The following is a 15509-nucleotide window of genomic DNA, read 5'->3' on the forward strand; positions in this document are numbered from 1 at the left end:
CTTAATATATGTGCCCAATGGTTTACAAAAGCAGACAGTATAATAAAGTGATTCTTCCCAGACAAAGTGATGTCTGCTATTATTTCACCTTGGCAGGTTCACTTAGTGTTTCAAACTGATTTTATGATGATGATAATAATAATAATAATAATAATAATAAATATTATAATAATAATGATAATAATAATAATACTTTATTTAGAGGGTGACTCATTTAGTCAAGTACTATTCTCCCTTGAGGCCCACTTAAGAAGAGTACAATGATGAGCATCAAATGAAGATAACAGTACCTAATTACTGTTCATTTTAATGTGTTAAGTATTAAAATACTAAATTCCATTATCTATTAGAAATACATAATATACATGATATCTCTTTGTAAATAATGTAATATTTTCATCAGATGCGACCTATAGTGGAAGCTTGTTCCACAACATTGTATCAGAGTGTTGGAAGCTTTTTTTTAAATTGCTTTGTTCATGGTTTTGGTGCTTGAAGGTTTCCATCTTATATTGATCTCTACTGGTATTGTGTTGAAAAAGGCCTGAATAAATCCTGAAGATATTCTGCTGCAGTTCCATGTAGACATTTATATACAAGAACTGCCTTGTGAAATCAAATATGGTGAACCATTTTAGTTCTGTAAACAATGCTTTTGATGGATGGTCAATAGCTGCATCTAAAATAATGCACGCTGCCTGTTTCTGAAGTTTATGAATCCTGTCAAGCTGAGATTTGGCAGTTTCCCCATACAGTTGGACAGTATTCCATTATTGGAAAGTCGGAAGTATAAATTAATTGTAGTATATATATAGCAAGTTTCATTAGGCAAATATTTCTTTATTCTGCCAAGTAGGGCATTTTGGATGACAGTGTTTTACAAAGTTTATCAATATGGTCATCCCATTGTGAATTATTATCTACAGACACACCTACAAGCTTTTCATGGTTAGCATTTTCTAACTGATGAATATTTATTGTAAGAGATAGTTCTGGGTTCCCTAGCTTGTGTACCATTTGTGATGCCCATAAAATCACATATAATGTTTTACCTTCATTAATTACCATCCAATTTTGTTGTGCCCAATTTTGAACTCTAATAGGTTCTGCTTCTAATCTTTGTTGAATAACTTCACTGTCAGAGCTAAATGTATACGAGGTTGCATCATCTGCAGACAAATCTGTATTTGTCGATTCATTATTTAATGGTAGATCATTTACATAGATAAGTAAGAGGAGAGGACTTAAAACAGAGCCTTGAGGGACCCCTGAAAGAATAGTGCGAGTTTGTGAGCTAATATTGCCAATGCTTACTTGTTGAGACCTTTGGTTTAGGTATGATCTGAACCATTTTAAAGAAGGATTGTCAAATCTATAACATTTCAGCTTTTGTAGCAGAATTTCATGATCAGTTAGATCAAAGGCTTTCTTTAAGCCAAGGAAAACAATCCCAGTCATAGAACTACTATCCATTTCTTGTAGCCAGTGATATTGTTATTTGGTAGGTTCTGTTTGGCATGAGTGGTACATGTAATTTCTAAATCCTGATTGTTCCTTATGAAATATAGAGCAGGTTTGAAAAAATTCATAGACCTGCATAGCTGCTTGCTCATCAAATAATTTTGATAATATTGGTTGTCTGGACAGGTCTGTCATTTCCATGATCCTCCTTTTCTCCCCTCATAAAGATAGGTTTAACCTTTTCACACTTCAAGGTATCTGGAAAATTACCACTCATTATACTTAAGTTTATGATATGCGTTAATGACTTTGTAATTACTGGTGCAGCAATTTTAAGAATTTGTGGACCAATACCATCCGGACCAGAGGATTTATTAATATTCAGTTTATTGAGTATATCAAAATCAGCTTCACTAACATCAGCTATTGACAAATATTTATCATCAGGAAGTTTAGCTCTTATAAATGATAGAAGAGCATCAAGCTCAGTTGGGATGTTAGTCTGGTTCTGATTACAATTACTAATTTGGATGTTAGTCTGGCTCTGAATACAGTTACTAATTTAGATGTTAGTCTGGTTCTGAATACAGTTACTAATTTGGATGTTAGTCTGGTTCTGAATACAGTTACATGTACATGTACTAATTTAGATGTTAGTCTGGTTTTGAATACAGTTACTAATTTGGATGTTAGTCTGGTTCTGAATACAGTTACTAATTTGGATTTTAGTCTGGTTCTAAATACAGTTATAATTTGGATTTTAGTCTGGTTCTAAATACAGTTATAATTTGGATGTTAGTCTGGTTCTAAATATAGTTATAATTTGGATGTTAGTCTGGTTCTAAATACAGTTATAATTTGGATGTTAGTCTGGTTCTAGATACAGTTACTAATTTGGATTTTAGTCTGGCTTTAAATATAGTTATAATTTGGATATTAGTCTGGTTCTAAATACAGTTCTGGTTCTGAGTACAATAATGCACACATTCAGATCAATGCTTATATTCTTTACAACACAAATTGCTATTTATATACTATTGTTTAATAAGTTTCGAAATACAAGTTTGTATTTTATCATCAAAAAGGATAACTTCTGGAAATAAGGCAGTGATAGTTGCTAATTTACTCAGGAAAGGGTTATTGGTCAATCAGCTATCAAAACACGTGCCTTTGAATTTGCAAGAGTTTGTTTGGGGCGAAATCAATATCAACACCAGTTATTTGATGGCTTGATGCATGCCTACATTTTGCCTTGAGCTACAACAACACGGAAATATCTGATTAAGGTGAGGGAGCATCTCAAAACCTAGTCACTCATGTATGTCTAAAAAAGAAGCCTGGGTGAAGTCATTTTCACTTTTTAAGCAGAAGAAGGCAAAGTTTGCCTTATTTTTTGCAATTTAGTCCTCCACTTCACCAGGTGGTGTGACCCCTATTTTCTTTTTTTTTTAAAGTGTGAGAACCATGTTGATTGCTATAGTCTTTTGTGATGGTAACTGGGTACTAATCTTTGTCAAAAAAAGAGAATGTCATGTCTAATCATGTGCAGAATATTACAAATGTTTTCCATTATGTGGAGCTTTCATTTGAACATCATAGCACACAACAGTCAGTCTATATCACATTGGATCACACCTCTTGATTGACCTCATGTAAAAATGTCCACGTACTTTAGCACTAAATTTGTCGATGTATTTCCTGAGGTGGTTCTTGCAAGGAAAAATTATCATTATGAGCAAGCAAAAATTAAACCTTGTGGCAACTGAGATGCACTGCATTGAGATGGTGTATGTTTATTGCGCTAAATAATCGAGATGTAATTTTTCCATTGCTAGAGAACAAAATGGGCAAAATCTGAGGCAGTTTGGTAATTCAGGTCTGAGGTACAGTTATGGCATCCATTCTCATAATTATTTATGGATGCATGAACCTTCAGAAATAAAGGAAGGCAGATGAAAGGCCTGGCTTTTGATTTTAAGAGATGGTTTATTGGCGTATTTTTTAGACATGCTTAGTGATTGGAAACTTGCCATATAATTCAGTATTGGATGACTTTTTAATACAAAATAAATTTGTTGGAACTGTACTGTCTCCTCCCTCCTCCCCCCCCCCCCCCCCCCCCCCGGTTAATTAATGGGAAAATAAACATCTGAGGAATTAAAACCATGGAAGGAGAGATGTACAGTATATTGTACTGTTAGGTTTTACATGCATAGTTCTGTTTATGTGATATAGTTATAAGAATGGTAATGATGATGATTTGGTTGATATTCTTCATTCTCTTTCAGGTGTGCGCCTTAAATTTCATGGTCGTGCATATGTACATTGGACAGAGTCACACTCAACTGGGTCAGGGGAAGATAGTCGCACAGAGACAGAATACTACAGTGCTACAGAGACCTATTTTAATTTTGATTCTCTGCTTTTTGGTCCAGGTAAGCAGCTGATTAGTATTTGACCAGTACAGGTTTTATCTTTGTAATCTATCAGAATTTGTATTTTAAAAAAGTAAACACTTTATTTTGACATGTTTATATTTTAACAATATGCAGTCAAGCATGTCATAAAGGTTACATAATTTCACATCTCCTAAATGAATCCTCATTTTATGGTACCTGTAATTGTAATTGTACCTTAGTTTTAATTTGGAGTGGTTAGTGATAATGAGAGCTATTTCCAAAAAGCAATAACCCATATTTGTTGTTGTTGTAGGGTTTAACGCCATTTTTCAGCACAAGATAGGCTATACATGGTGGCCAGTAATAATGGTGGAGGAAGAACCTGGGAAAACCCCAGAATGAACCACCGACCCACGAGAAGCTACTGGCAAGCTTTCTCACATACCCACATTAGCCGAATCCGAGACTAGAACCCACGCAGACATAGGTGAGATGGCAGTGATCCGTAACGGAATGCGCTTTAGACCACTCGGCCACTTGGGGGCCCCTAACCCATATTTGAGCATTAAGAATTTGGCTTTAATAATGCTTCATTGGCCTGCTCAGCTCAAACTGAAAGGCAATCTTAGATTATATTTGTAAGAGCAATTATTAATGGAGTCTTGAAAATCTTTCCTAGGGGGGGAAACGTCATTTTTTTGGTCCAAAGTACTGTACACTTCATTCTTTTATTCAGTGCCGTAGAAGATTTGTGTTAAGGTGTAGGTTTAAGGTTTTTCATTTGCTAAACCCCTTTATGGATTTTATTCCTACTTGGAATGATTGATTATAAAGCTAATGTAATTCTTTTTGCATCATGGCTGCTTATCTGTATGACATTGTGTTGATGTTCATCTAGAAAATTTACTTCCAGGTAGGGCATAACCGACTTTTGATCCGGAAATCGGATTCCACCGGATAGTATGAACTTCCGATTAATCGGAGTCGGACAAGGCAGGAACGACCGATTCGGATAATAAAAATAATAAAGTTGAATTTCTATAGCACCGTGTCTAACACTGCGTGTCATTCGATAGTGCGTTAATAAAGTTAAATAAGAAGTCAGAAAAGTCCAATATGGTCAACACAACGGGGTGAAACGATAATACTTGAGTTAGACCGAAAGATTTAAATTTATTAAAATATATAATACAGTCCTACCCGTTTATGTCAACATCCTCAATAATGAAGGCATAATATTGAATACATTGACACATGCTAATGAGGCATTAAAAGAAAATGATTCTTACAATCGTAAATATAAATAAAGTTAATAAGGAAACTTTCACAGCACAATAAACTTGTTTCAATCACCGATCACTTTGGAGAATGCAAGAATCGATCAGATTTCATTGCTTTTATTTAAGTCGCCGCAAGAGGCCAACTTTATAGGACCAAACAAAAGCCTGTTTTATTTTTATTTGACCGCGACATTAAAGCATGGCGGCAAGATCAACTAATTGTTGAATAAAGTACAGGATGGAACTGGCCGCTTGCCGACATAAATGATTAAGGCGGGAAAATTAAAGCCTGGCGGCAAGATCAACTAATTGTTGAACAAAGAATGCGTCGGCACTGTGGCTTTGAACTTCGTTGCATTTTGCTATAGTCCTGCCATATCCTTCCCCTTGTGACATCGGTGTGATATGCAAAACGTGTGTAACACGGTTTAAAAAGTTAATTTGAAAAACCTTTTAATTTAGCATTTCCGATTAATTGAATTGTATCCGGAATCGGAAAAATTTCATGCCCAAAATCCGGAAACAGAAATCAGTAGAAAAATGCTAATCGGTTATGCCCTACTTCCAGGTGTAAGTTTTGTTGTTTGTTTATTGTCCTTTGTTTACATTTGTTGAAGTCCTTGATGGATTTTGTGATGTCCTTAATTATCCTTGGGGTTAAGGTTACATGTTTTTTATTGCAGTGATTGAAGCATGGACATGATATTAATGCCCTGACCATCTTATTACATAAATTTATTCAGTGTTTACATAAAATATCATTAACATATGCTGTTATGACTCTTTGGTCACAAACTAGGTAACAGAAGAAAGCAAACTAACAAGTTTTGTAAAACTTTAAGAACACTTTAATTATCAAAGTTATAAATGAAAATGTGAGTGGAACTTTATAGTACTATGAAGTGAATCCAGACTAATCCTTATAAGTGTCTATGAAAGTCCGAAATGAATGAAAAGTTCTTTATAAATTTCAAGACCAGAAATGTAATGGTCCTCCAAGAACAGTAACATTGTAAAGATGATGTTGTCCAGAATTCCTTAGAGTAATTTTTAACAGTTCAAGAGACAGAATACACTACTCATTTTGTGTCATACTTGCCTATTCATGTGACCTAGCCCAACCAATGGGAAGTTACTGAATCCCTCTAGAAACATCAAAAGAAAATCAGCCAGCAAGAAATTAAGCCAGAAGTGCCATTTAAGTCTTACTATTAAGATTATTATTAATAATTGGCAACACATACATAGGCATTCATGTATGGATCCTATGCAATACTATGCTTTTAACAGATTCAGGTCATGTAGGCTAAACTAACTAAAGATATTCTGTACAGTTTACAGCTATGAATAAAACTTATAAAAGATCAGATAAAATTATGTACCAGGAGTTACAAAAATATAGATATACGTAATGGTACAAAACACCCCGTCCCGTCCCCCTTACTCTTTGACAAAAGTATTAGACTGGTTCTCTGGTGTTTTCATGGCAGAAATACTGTAACAACTGTGGTATGGTGTCATTTGGTCTGAGACTTACCAACCGGGTGAGGGGCCGCCATGTATAGCCTATCATGTGCTGAAAAATGGCGTTAAACCTCACAACAACAACAACAACCAACCTGGTGAACCCTATGAAATGGGTAAACATAAAGTCACTTTCAAAATTTTGCATGTTTGTTTTCATAAAAGATATGCAAAAGTTCCTTAGGAAATTTCCTTTACATGGAAATATTAACGTTGCTGAATTGCTATGTGTATGATCGAGTTAAACTTTCAGATTGTTCATTCAAGAGTATCGCTGAGTTCTGTTCATTCAAGAGTACTGAAGAGTTTTGCCTTTGATTGTTTACAAAATCCAGATCATATTTCACAGGATAAAATGCCACTTAAAGTCAATTTTATTTCTTCAGGAAATGATACCACAAATCTTCAAGCTGGAAGACATACCTTTCCCTTTGTTTTTCAACTGCCTTCAAATTTGCCTTCCTCTTATGAGAGTGATATAGGAAATATACGGTACTACTTGAAAGGGACCATTGATAAACCATGGAAGTTTGACCACACCACCAAGAAAGTCTTTACCATAATTGGTGTGCTGGATCTTAACCAAGAACCCACCGCAACTGTAAGCAATCTCACTATTCTGGGCATCTGGAATCCTTAAGGCTTTTCGAAAGTGGCTTTGCCAGACAATCCATCTCTACATGTGGCCAGTGTACTTCAAGAAATTAAAACAGCTCAAAAAAGAAAACTAGTTGAGTTAAATTGCTAATACTTTAATGTCTTTGATGTACCACATTGTTTTTGCCAGATATTGCTTAGTAAAATCATGGACAGAAACTAGATTCCAATCTTAGACCACATGAAAAACACGCATGATTCAATGTAAGGTTTTTTTGTCTCCTATTATGATATCAGCAATGTTAGTGAAACATGGTTCTGTACCAAAGGTACTAAATGCTATTTATCATGGCTGGTTTTGTCTAACTTGAGCAGCACTTGAATTGTTCCAACATTTCATTCAATTGATCAAGTTGAATGAAGTTTAATGGTAATACAGATAAGCCTAGAGTGATTCAGATCAGAGTGATTCAGATGCTCTTTGAATTGTAAAATACTCATTTAAGCTCTTGTGGACCTGAGTTTCCAGGTCAAATACACATGAAATTTTCAGAGGAAGCACCATTTCTCACTGTGATCTAGTAAATATCATCAAGATCTCTAAACAAGCATGATAAATATAGCACATGAACCATGGACAGGCATGAAGTTAGGATGGTCTAGCTTTAAATATTAGCAATGATTGTTAAATAATTTACATGAGAAAGGAGAGCAGTGTTCTCCCTTGTATTATTATATAGTACATATATGACATGTCAGTTGTAAGTAACCATATGAGTCCCTGTGATGATGAATAAATGTGCACAGTTCACTGGCCTTGAACTGTAATCATTATTCTGTCTCAATTTGAACTTTGAATATACTTTTTTGTAACGGGTACCCATTTGTTCATTTTTCATCACCTAGGTTATTATTAACAAGTTGGTTCCTGAGTATCCATTGACAGCTTTATTAATAGGGTGTGTGTTGCAGTAGTTAGCATATTCTAGTGGGTATATCCTAGTAGGTAGTGCTTTCTAGTATATATGGTGTGTTCTGGTAGGGTGAGTGGAAATTTTCATCCAGTTTGATTCCATTTGATTCTGAATTAAAGATGATGTATGAACAGGAATCAGACATGTTAGAATGTTCTCACCCACTCTGCTAACACACAATGTAATGATTTTTTTCCCCCACTTTTAAATTAATATCAACCCTAACAAAAAATGATAACAGTGTTTTGATTTTATTTATGCATAGGTGATTTAAGTCTTTGGACTCAATTGAATTAATTCTAAAAATTCTAACATTGTTGGTGTCAGTGAGATACACCATCCTCCTGCAAGTAGTACTTGCACTGCCCAACACAGTGTATTGGCTGCCTAACACATAGACATTGTATTGGCTGCCCAACACATAGAGATTGTATTGGCTGCCCAACACATTGACATTGTATTGGCAGCCTAACACAATGACATAGTATTGGCTGTCCAACACATATAGATTTTTAGGCTGCCTGACACATGGACATTGTATTGGCTGCCCAACACATAAAGTTTTTTTGGCTGCCTAACACATTGACATAGTATTGGCTGCCCAAGACAGTGACATAGTATTGGCTGCAAGAAGTACTTGGACTGCCCAACACAGACATTGTATTGGCTGCCCAACACATAAACATTGTATTGGCGGCAGGTAGTACTTGGACTGCCCAACACATAGACATTGTATTGGCTGCAGGTAGTATATGGACTCCCCAACACATAGACGTTGTATGGGCTTCAGATGGTATGGACTGGCCAATACACAGACATTGTATGGGTTTCCAGCACACAGACATTGTATTCACTGACCTTTACACTTAGACAGACATTATGATCCCTTTCATATCAATTTATTGCATCAGATTTGTCAAACACTTCCATTTTAATGGCAGTCCTTTTCAGAATTTACCACTTGCCATTCAGCATCTATTAAACATGTTAAATTCTGGAACAATTTTCAGTCCAGGTCAGCTGCTTCATTATGTCATTGGAAAAGGTACTTGGCACCCATTTCCTCTGTATGATATATCCAATGACTGGAAAAGGTACTTAGCACCCATTTCCTCTGTATGATATAATCAATCACTGGAAAAGGTACTTGGCACCCATTTCCTCTGCATGATATATCCAATCACTGGAAAAGGTACTTGGCACCCATTTCCTCTGCATGATATATCCAATCACTGGAAAAGGTACTTAGCACCCATTTCCTCTGTATGATATATTCAATGACTGGAAAAGGTACTTAGCACCCATTTCCTCTGTATGATATAATCAATCACTGGAAAAGGTACTTGGCACCCATTTCCTCTGTATGATATATCCAATCACTGGAAAAGGTACTTGGCACCCATTTCCTCTGCATGATATATCCAATCACTGGAAAAGGTACTTAGCACCCATTTCCTCTGCACGATATATCCAATCACTGGAAAAGGTACTTAGCACCCATTTCCTCTGCACGATATATCCAATCACTGGAAAAGGTACTTAGCATCCATTTCCTCTGTATGATATATCCAATGACTGGAAAAGGTACTTAGCACCCATTTCCTCTGTATGATATATCCAATGACTGGAAAAGGTACTTGGCACCCATTTCCTCTGTATGATATATTCAATCACTGGAAAAGGTACTTAGCACCCATTTCCTCTGCATGATATATCCAATCACTGGAAAAGGTACTTAGCACCCATTTCCTCTGTATGATATATCCAATCACTGGAAAAGGTACTTAGCACCCATTTCCTCTGTATGATATATCCAATGACTGGAAAAGGTACTTAGCACCCATTTCCTCTGTATGATATATCCAATCACTGTATGATATATCCAATGACTGGAAAAGGTACTTAGCACCCATTTCCTCTGCATAATATATCCAATAATGTGTTGAAAGGGATGTTAGACCATCAACAAAAAACCAGTCAGTGTTGTAGCCTAGCATATTCTCATCCACAATGATTTTTACCCAAGAAAAAAAATCATAAATGTGATAACAAGTTATGTGTAGAATGTATGATATTTCACAACTATCTCAAACAATATCCTGTCAAGAGTTTCTAAATCTTTGGGTGATATTAATTTCCACATTACCTGCCAAATTGCATAACACCAGTCAGAGACTAGATGTATGGAATGATCTACCTTGGTGTTTTTCCAATCAGATTTCAAGAATTTTTTATAAGTGGAAACGGGTAATTTATCCTTGTGAGAAAGTGAAATGAATCTCTTGTCATTAACAAAACTCCTGCAGTTATATTAAGCTTTAAAGAATCAAACTAAAACTTACCCTCTAATGCTGTTTAAATGTTTCAATTCAGGTGCCACAACAAGGACAGAATCAGAAGTACTTGTGTTGCCTTTGCTGCAGAACAGGACCTATCTCTGCCCATTTTCAAATTGACAGGAGGGGATATGTACCAGGGGATTCCATTATTCTGAATGCTGAAATCAGCAACAATACTAACAGGACAATGTCAGCATCCAGAGTTCGACTCATTATGGTAAGGTGTTGTCTGGGAATATTGCATTATATTTTTATGGTGACTACATATGAAAGGTCTAATATTCCAGATGTCCCTTGCAACAGTGTGACTTTAACAGTATTTCCAGTTGTAGTTATCCAAAGCAGATTTGCAGTCTCAGTTGCCTGCAAGGAACAGAGTGGACTAGCAGTTGACATTATGATTACATGCCGTCCAGTTCTTTTAGTCATTGTTTTGTGCCCTGTAGCAATTTATGTGGTTAACATTATTGTTCGAGTCAACCCTTCATTAATATGTTTGCAGTAATCACTTTAGGTAAACCTCTAATAGACTGGAATTCCATCTTGAAGATGTCATACACATCATTGAAATTAATAAACTTTTGCTTTTTGGTGGGCCAGCAAAAAGAAGGAAGAAATTAAGCTTATATGTTTAAACTCAAAGTTACATATGAATGGCCACACTCAGAAATTTTAGATTATGCAATACTTGTTCATAGATGCCATGTGGGGGAAAAGTGTTAAATAATGCTGGAATTGAGTTTATAATATGCAGTAGTTGTTCATAGATGCCATGTGGGGGAATAGTGTTAAATAATGCTGGAAATCAGTTTAGAATATTTATGAGTAGTTGTTCGTAGATGCCATGTGGGGGAAAAGTGTTAAATAATGCTGGAATTGAGTTTATAATATGCAGTAGTTGTTCATAGATGCCATGTGGGGGAATAGTGTTAAATAATGCTGGAAATCAGTTTAGAATATTTATGAGTAGTTGTTCGTAGATGCCATGTGGGGGAAAAGTGTTAAATAATGCTGGAAATCAGTTTAAAATAATTATGCAATAGGTGTTTTTTATACGTTTCATATAAGGGAATAGTATTAAACAGTGCTGGAAATCAGCTTAATTTAAAGATTAGTGATTGATTCATTAAGAATAGTCAGCCCTTAGTTCTGATTGTTTGGAGGTAGCCAGGATACATTCTTTTTGCAGTTTGCATAAAGCAGACACCAAGTCTGCATAAAAAGAGATTTTATGCACAAAAAGTGGCACAACAAAGGTGAACAGTGTGTGTTTTTACCTGGTACAGATGCACCAACCATCAATCAATGTCCAGATTATGCAAAGGTTGTTTATATTGAAATGAACAAAATCCATGAAGCAGTCTTTTCCATTGCACTAGTAACTGTGTTTGTACTTTGCATTTTCCTTCCTTCTAAGAATCCCATTTATGGCAAAACTGAGATCATCCAGAAATAATCCTGTACTCCCGTAAGATTTCTTGGTTGAGAGGCTAAGAATAAGCTCATCATGATTCCATATTGCAATAGTCTCGATGAAAATAATAAACAAATTCAAATGCCATATTGAGGTAATTTCCAGTCCAGTTTTATTAAGAATTTTTATTGAACAAAAAATTTGTTGTCCAAGTATTTTCTTAAAAATGTACATCAAATGACACGAGCTTGATGCTGTGCCTTTTATTATTTTGTTTTGGTGCCATATTTAAAGCCTGAAATGATGGATATCTGATTTATTTGCCTCAATATCATGCTCCGATCATAAAAGCATTACAGATGACTGCAGATATGAGGACTCTAGTAAATAATCTGGTAAAACCCACAAAAGCCAAGATGAAAGTCAAAAAGAAAATGAAACTTCCAGTTAAGAATTTATTCCAAAATAGTGGAACCAAAGAAGAAAATCATCACACCTTCAAGAAATTGCTTGAACACTGAAACTTCACAAAAGTCTGATTACTTTAATGTTGGAGAGGCATAAAATGAAGACTTTGATGTCTCTCGTGCTGTTAGAATATGGAGGAGGCATCAAAGAGGAGAATCTTAAAGAAGATCCTTTCTTTGTTTTTTCATGCAAAAATCATGTTCAGCAGACTGTGTGAATGATTTTTCATTTTATGACTATGAGGTTGACCAATAATAATAATAATAATAATAATGTATTTATTTAAAGAAGTTAAGTTCAGTTAAATACAACTATCCTTCCTTGAAAACCGCTACAACAACAAAAAGTTACAAAGTAAGGCAAAAGTGTCTTCATGCAAGTTTTTTCTCACTCCCTCTTGAAAATAACTATTTACAAGTAGACATATCTACAAATGCATACTAAAATGCAATATGAAATTATGTAAAACAAGGTCTTCAGGTATACCAACAGTGAATATCACTTCTGTTTTGATATACATTTAAGTTATTCTGTACAAATATGGCATATATCTGTAAGATATTTTATACATGCTTTATAAATATGTTGATATAAAAGAAACAAAACAAAACAATCAATATGGCAATAAATTCCACAACTCATTCTTGAATTTAATTTTTTCTCAGTAGTTTGTTGATATTTAATTTTCAGCCCATTTTTTAAAGAATTTAAATGTATCAGCAGAGCAGATTGATTAAGTGAGTTCCATATTTCAACTGGAGATTACTATAGATTTCCTTAGAATTGTTCAATGCTGGGTTTTGGTAATTATAAATTGTTGTTAAAATTTGATCTTAGATTACAGGGAGATGTTTTTTTTAAATAATAATTTATTAATGTACTCTGGAATATCTCCTGTGTATCATTTAAAAAGAAGAACTGTATTCAGAAAATCAATTCTTTTATTTAATTATAACCATTTTCTTTCTATGAACATGCCTGATGATGGGGCTTAAAAGAGAACATTAAGACAAATCCAAGCTGCTTGCCTTCGAAGCCTGTCTGTGAATTCTGATAGGGAACTAGTATAATTTCCACATATTGCTGAACAGTTTTCAATCTTTGAAAATATATAAGCATTATATTAAAGAATTCTGGTGTCCTTTGTCTGGTACTTCTTTATTTTTCTAAGCAATACAATTTTTTTTCAGATGTGAGGAACCTACAGACACAGTGTACTTTTTTCCCCACTTTAGACTTAAGTTCTTACATTTAATGGCTTTTTGTCCTTTACATTTTCACTTACAGTATTATTTCTGTATCTTTCCTGTCAACTTCTTTAGGTGTTCCCATAAGCATGCAATTCATCTTAAATTCACTCACTACCATCTTGTTTTGTTTGATTGTTATAAGGTCTGAACTTAGTTTGCATTCCATGCAGTAGACATTGCTCCCTGATGAAGAAATTGATGCATCAGCAAATATGTCAGTGTTGGTATATTGGGTATAGAGTGGAAGATCATTCATAAAGAAAAGAAAGAGGAGGTGTCCCAGTATGGAGGCTTGTGGAACATCATACCTTATATAATATGGGATGGAGTGAACATTTCCCAAAGAGACATGTTTGCTTCCTATTTAGTCATAAATATTAAATTAACCAATTTTTTGTATGGTCGTGAAATCTGTAACAGTGTAGCATACTTAGGAGAAGCAGATCAAAGGCTTAAAGTCTAAAAGTAGAATTATGCCAGATAAATTGCCATTTTTCATTTCTTCGAACAAGTGATCCATTAATGTTTTTAGTCTAGAGCTGTCTGACATGAATGTTCATGGGAGAAGGCTAATTGTTCCTTGTGGAAAAGGGTAAAGTATTAATTTAAAAGTTGTTGTTGTGGGTTTAACACCATTTTACAACCCATGATAGGTTATACATGGTGGCCAATTTAACTTGTGGAAGAACTAAGGAAAGCCATAGTAAGATCCACTGACCAAAACAAACAACATTGCATACTTGTCAACCATTATGCTTTTGGTGTCAACCATTATGTCTTTGGCGTAATCATTATGCTTTTTTCTCTCCAAATTATGTTTTCCGCTAAACTGTATATGAATTAGGCTTTTCTGCTACATGAAAAAATAAAATAAATATAAATCAGTAGAAAGTTGTTTTGTCATTTTTATTATTGTCTCTTTAATTTCATTCATATAAATTTGAGAATGTTCTTAAAAGGGTGACTGCTGCATGAGATCACTTTCCTTATTTGCTGTTTAATTCATATGATTATAACCGCTTTCCAAGAAAACATACGGGTTTCTTCAAAAGTGAACTTTGCCTAACAGATTTGTTTTATCACCATGGAACTTTTTATGCCAGTTTGTCTGCACCAAGAAGTATGTTAGTAGAAGTGCGAAAAAGTACACTCACTGTAGACAAATGAAATATGGCTAGCATGTTTGCATGTATATGTAGATGCCATGATTAGATTTGCAGGACATTGCACAAATATTTACATTTTCTAGGCATTTTTGAAATCCTTGAACTGGTATAGACTTTTTAGACAATAACCTTTTTAGCACAACTAGGCATAAACCAATTGAGGTGGATGAACAGAACTCTGTATTGTGTTTCATAATATCAGTTTTTCAGGTCTTGTCTGAATTTTAACATTTGACTTGGACTATTTGGCAAAAAGTCTCATTAGAATTGGCAAATATCTCGTTAGTACGATCAAGAAAGAAAAAAAACTCTGCTAGAAAAATGAAATTTGGGACATGTTTGTATGCACATACAGATAAAATTTCTTGCTTTCATAGTAATCTTACTTTTTGTTTAATTCCAGGTTGTCAGATACCATGCTACAACCAAAACTAGACAAGAAACAACTGAAGTGGCAAGGGTCCAACATGGGGAGATAGCACCCTTTGGTTCCGACACTTGGTCCAGTGAGAGAATGGTCATACCTCCACTACCTCCATCTAAGCTTGTGGGATGCAAAATCATTGACATTGTATACATACTACAGGTAATAATGATAATAATAATGAAATAATGACTGATAATAATGCTAACATTT

General features: G+C 34.8%; 1 protein-coding gene across 2 annotated transcripts in view; it reads left to right on the forward strand.

The window, feature by feature from the left end:
• The window catches only part of LOC149801904 (arrestin domain-containing protein 17-like), a 42743-nt gene that overhangs the window by 13621 nt on the left and 13613 nt on the right, over positions 1-15509 (forward strand). For both annotated transcript variants that reach the window (XM_089956287.1, XM_089956288.1), the window contains 4 exons: positions 3750-3896; positions 7051-7265; positions 10609-10791; positions 15276-15458. In XM_089956287.1, coding sequence (XP_089812413.1) covers positions 3750-3896; positions 7051-7265; positions 10609-10791; positions 15276-15458 — 728 coding nt within the window. The remainder of the gene's footprint in view (positions 1-3749; positions 3897-7050; positions 7266-10608; positions 10792-15275; positions 15459-15509) is intronic.

This window comes from Sinohyriopsis cumingii, chromosome 4 (assembly GCF_028554795.1).
Source record: "Sinohyriopsis cumingii isolate HCF-2022 chromosome 4, ASM2855479v2, whole genome shotgun sequence".
NCBI lineage: Eukaryota > Metazoa > Mollusca > Bivalvia > Unionida > Unionidae > Sinohyriopsis > Sinohyriopsis cumingii.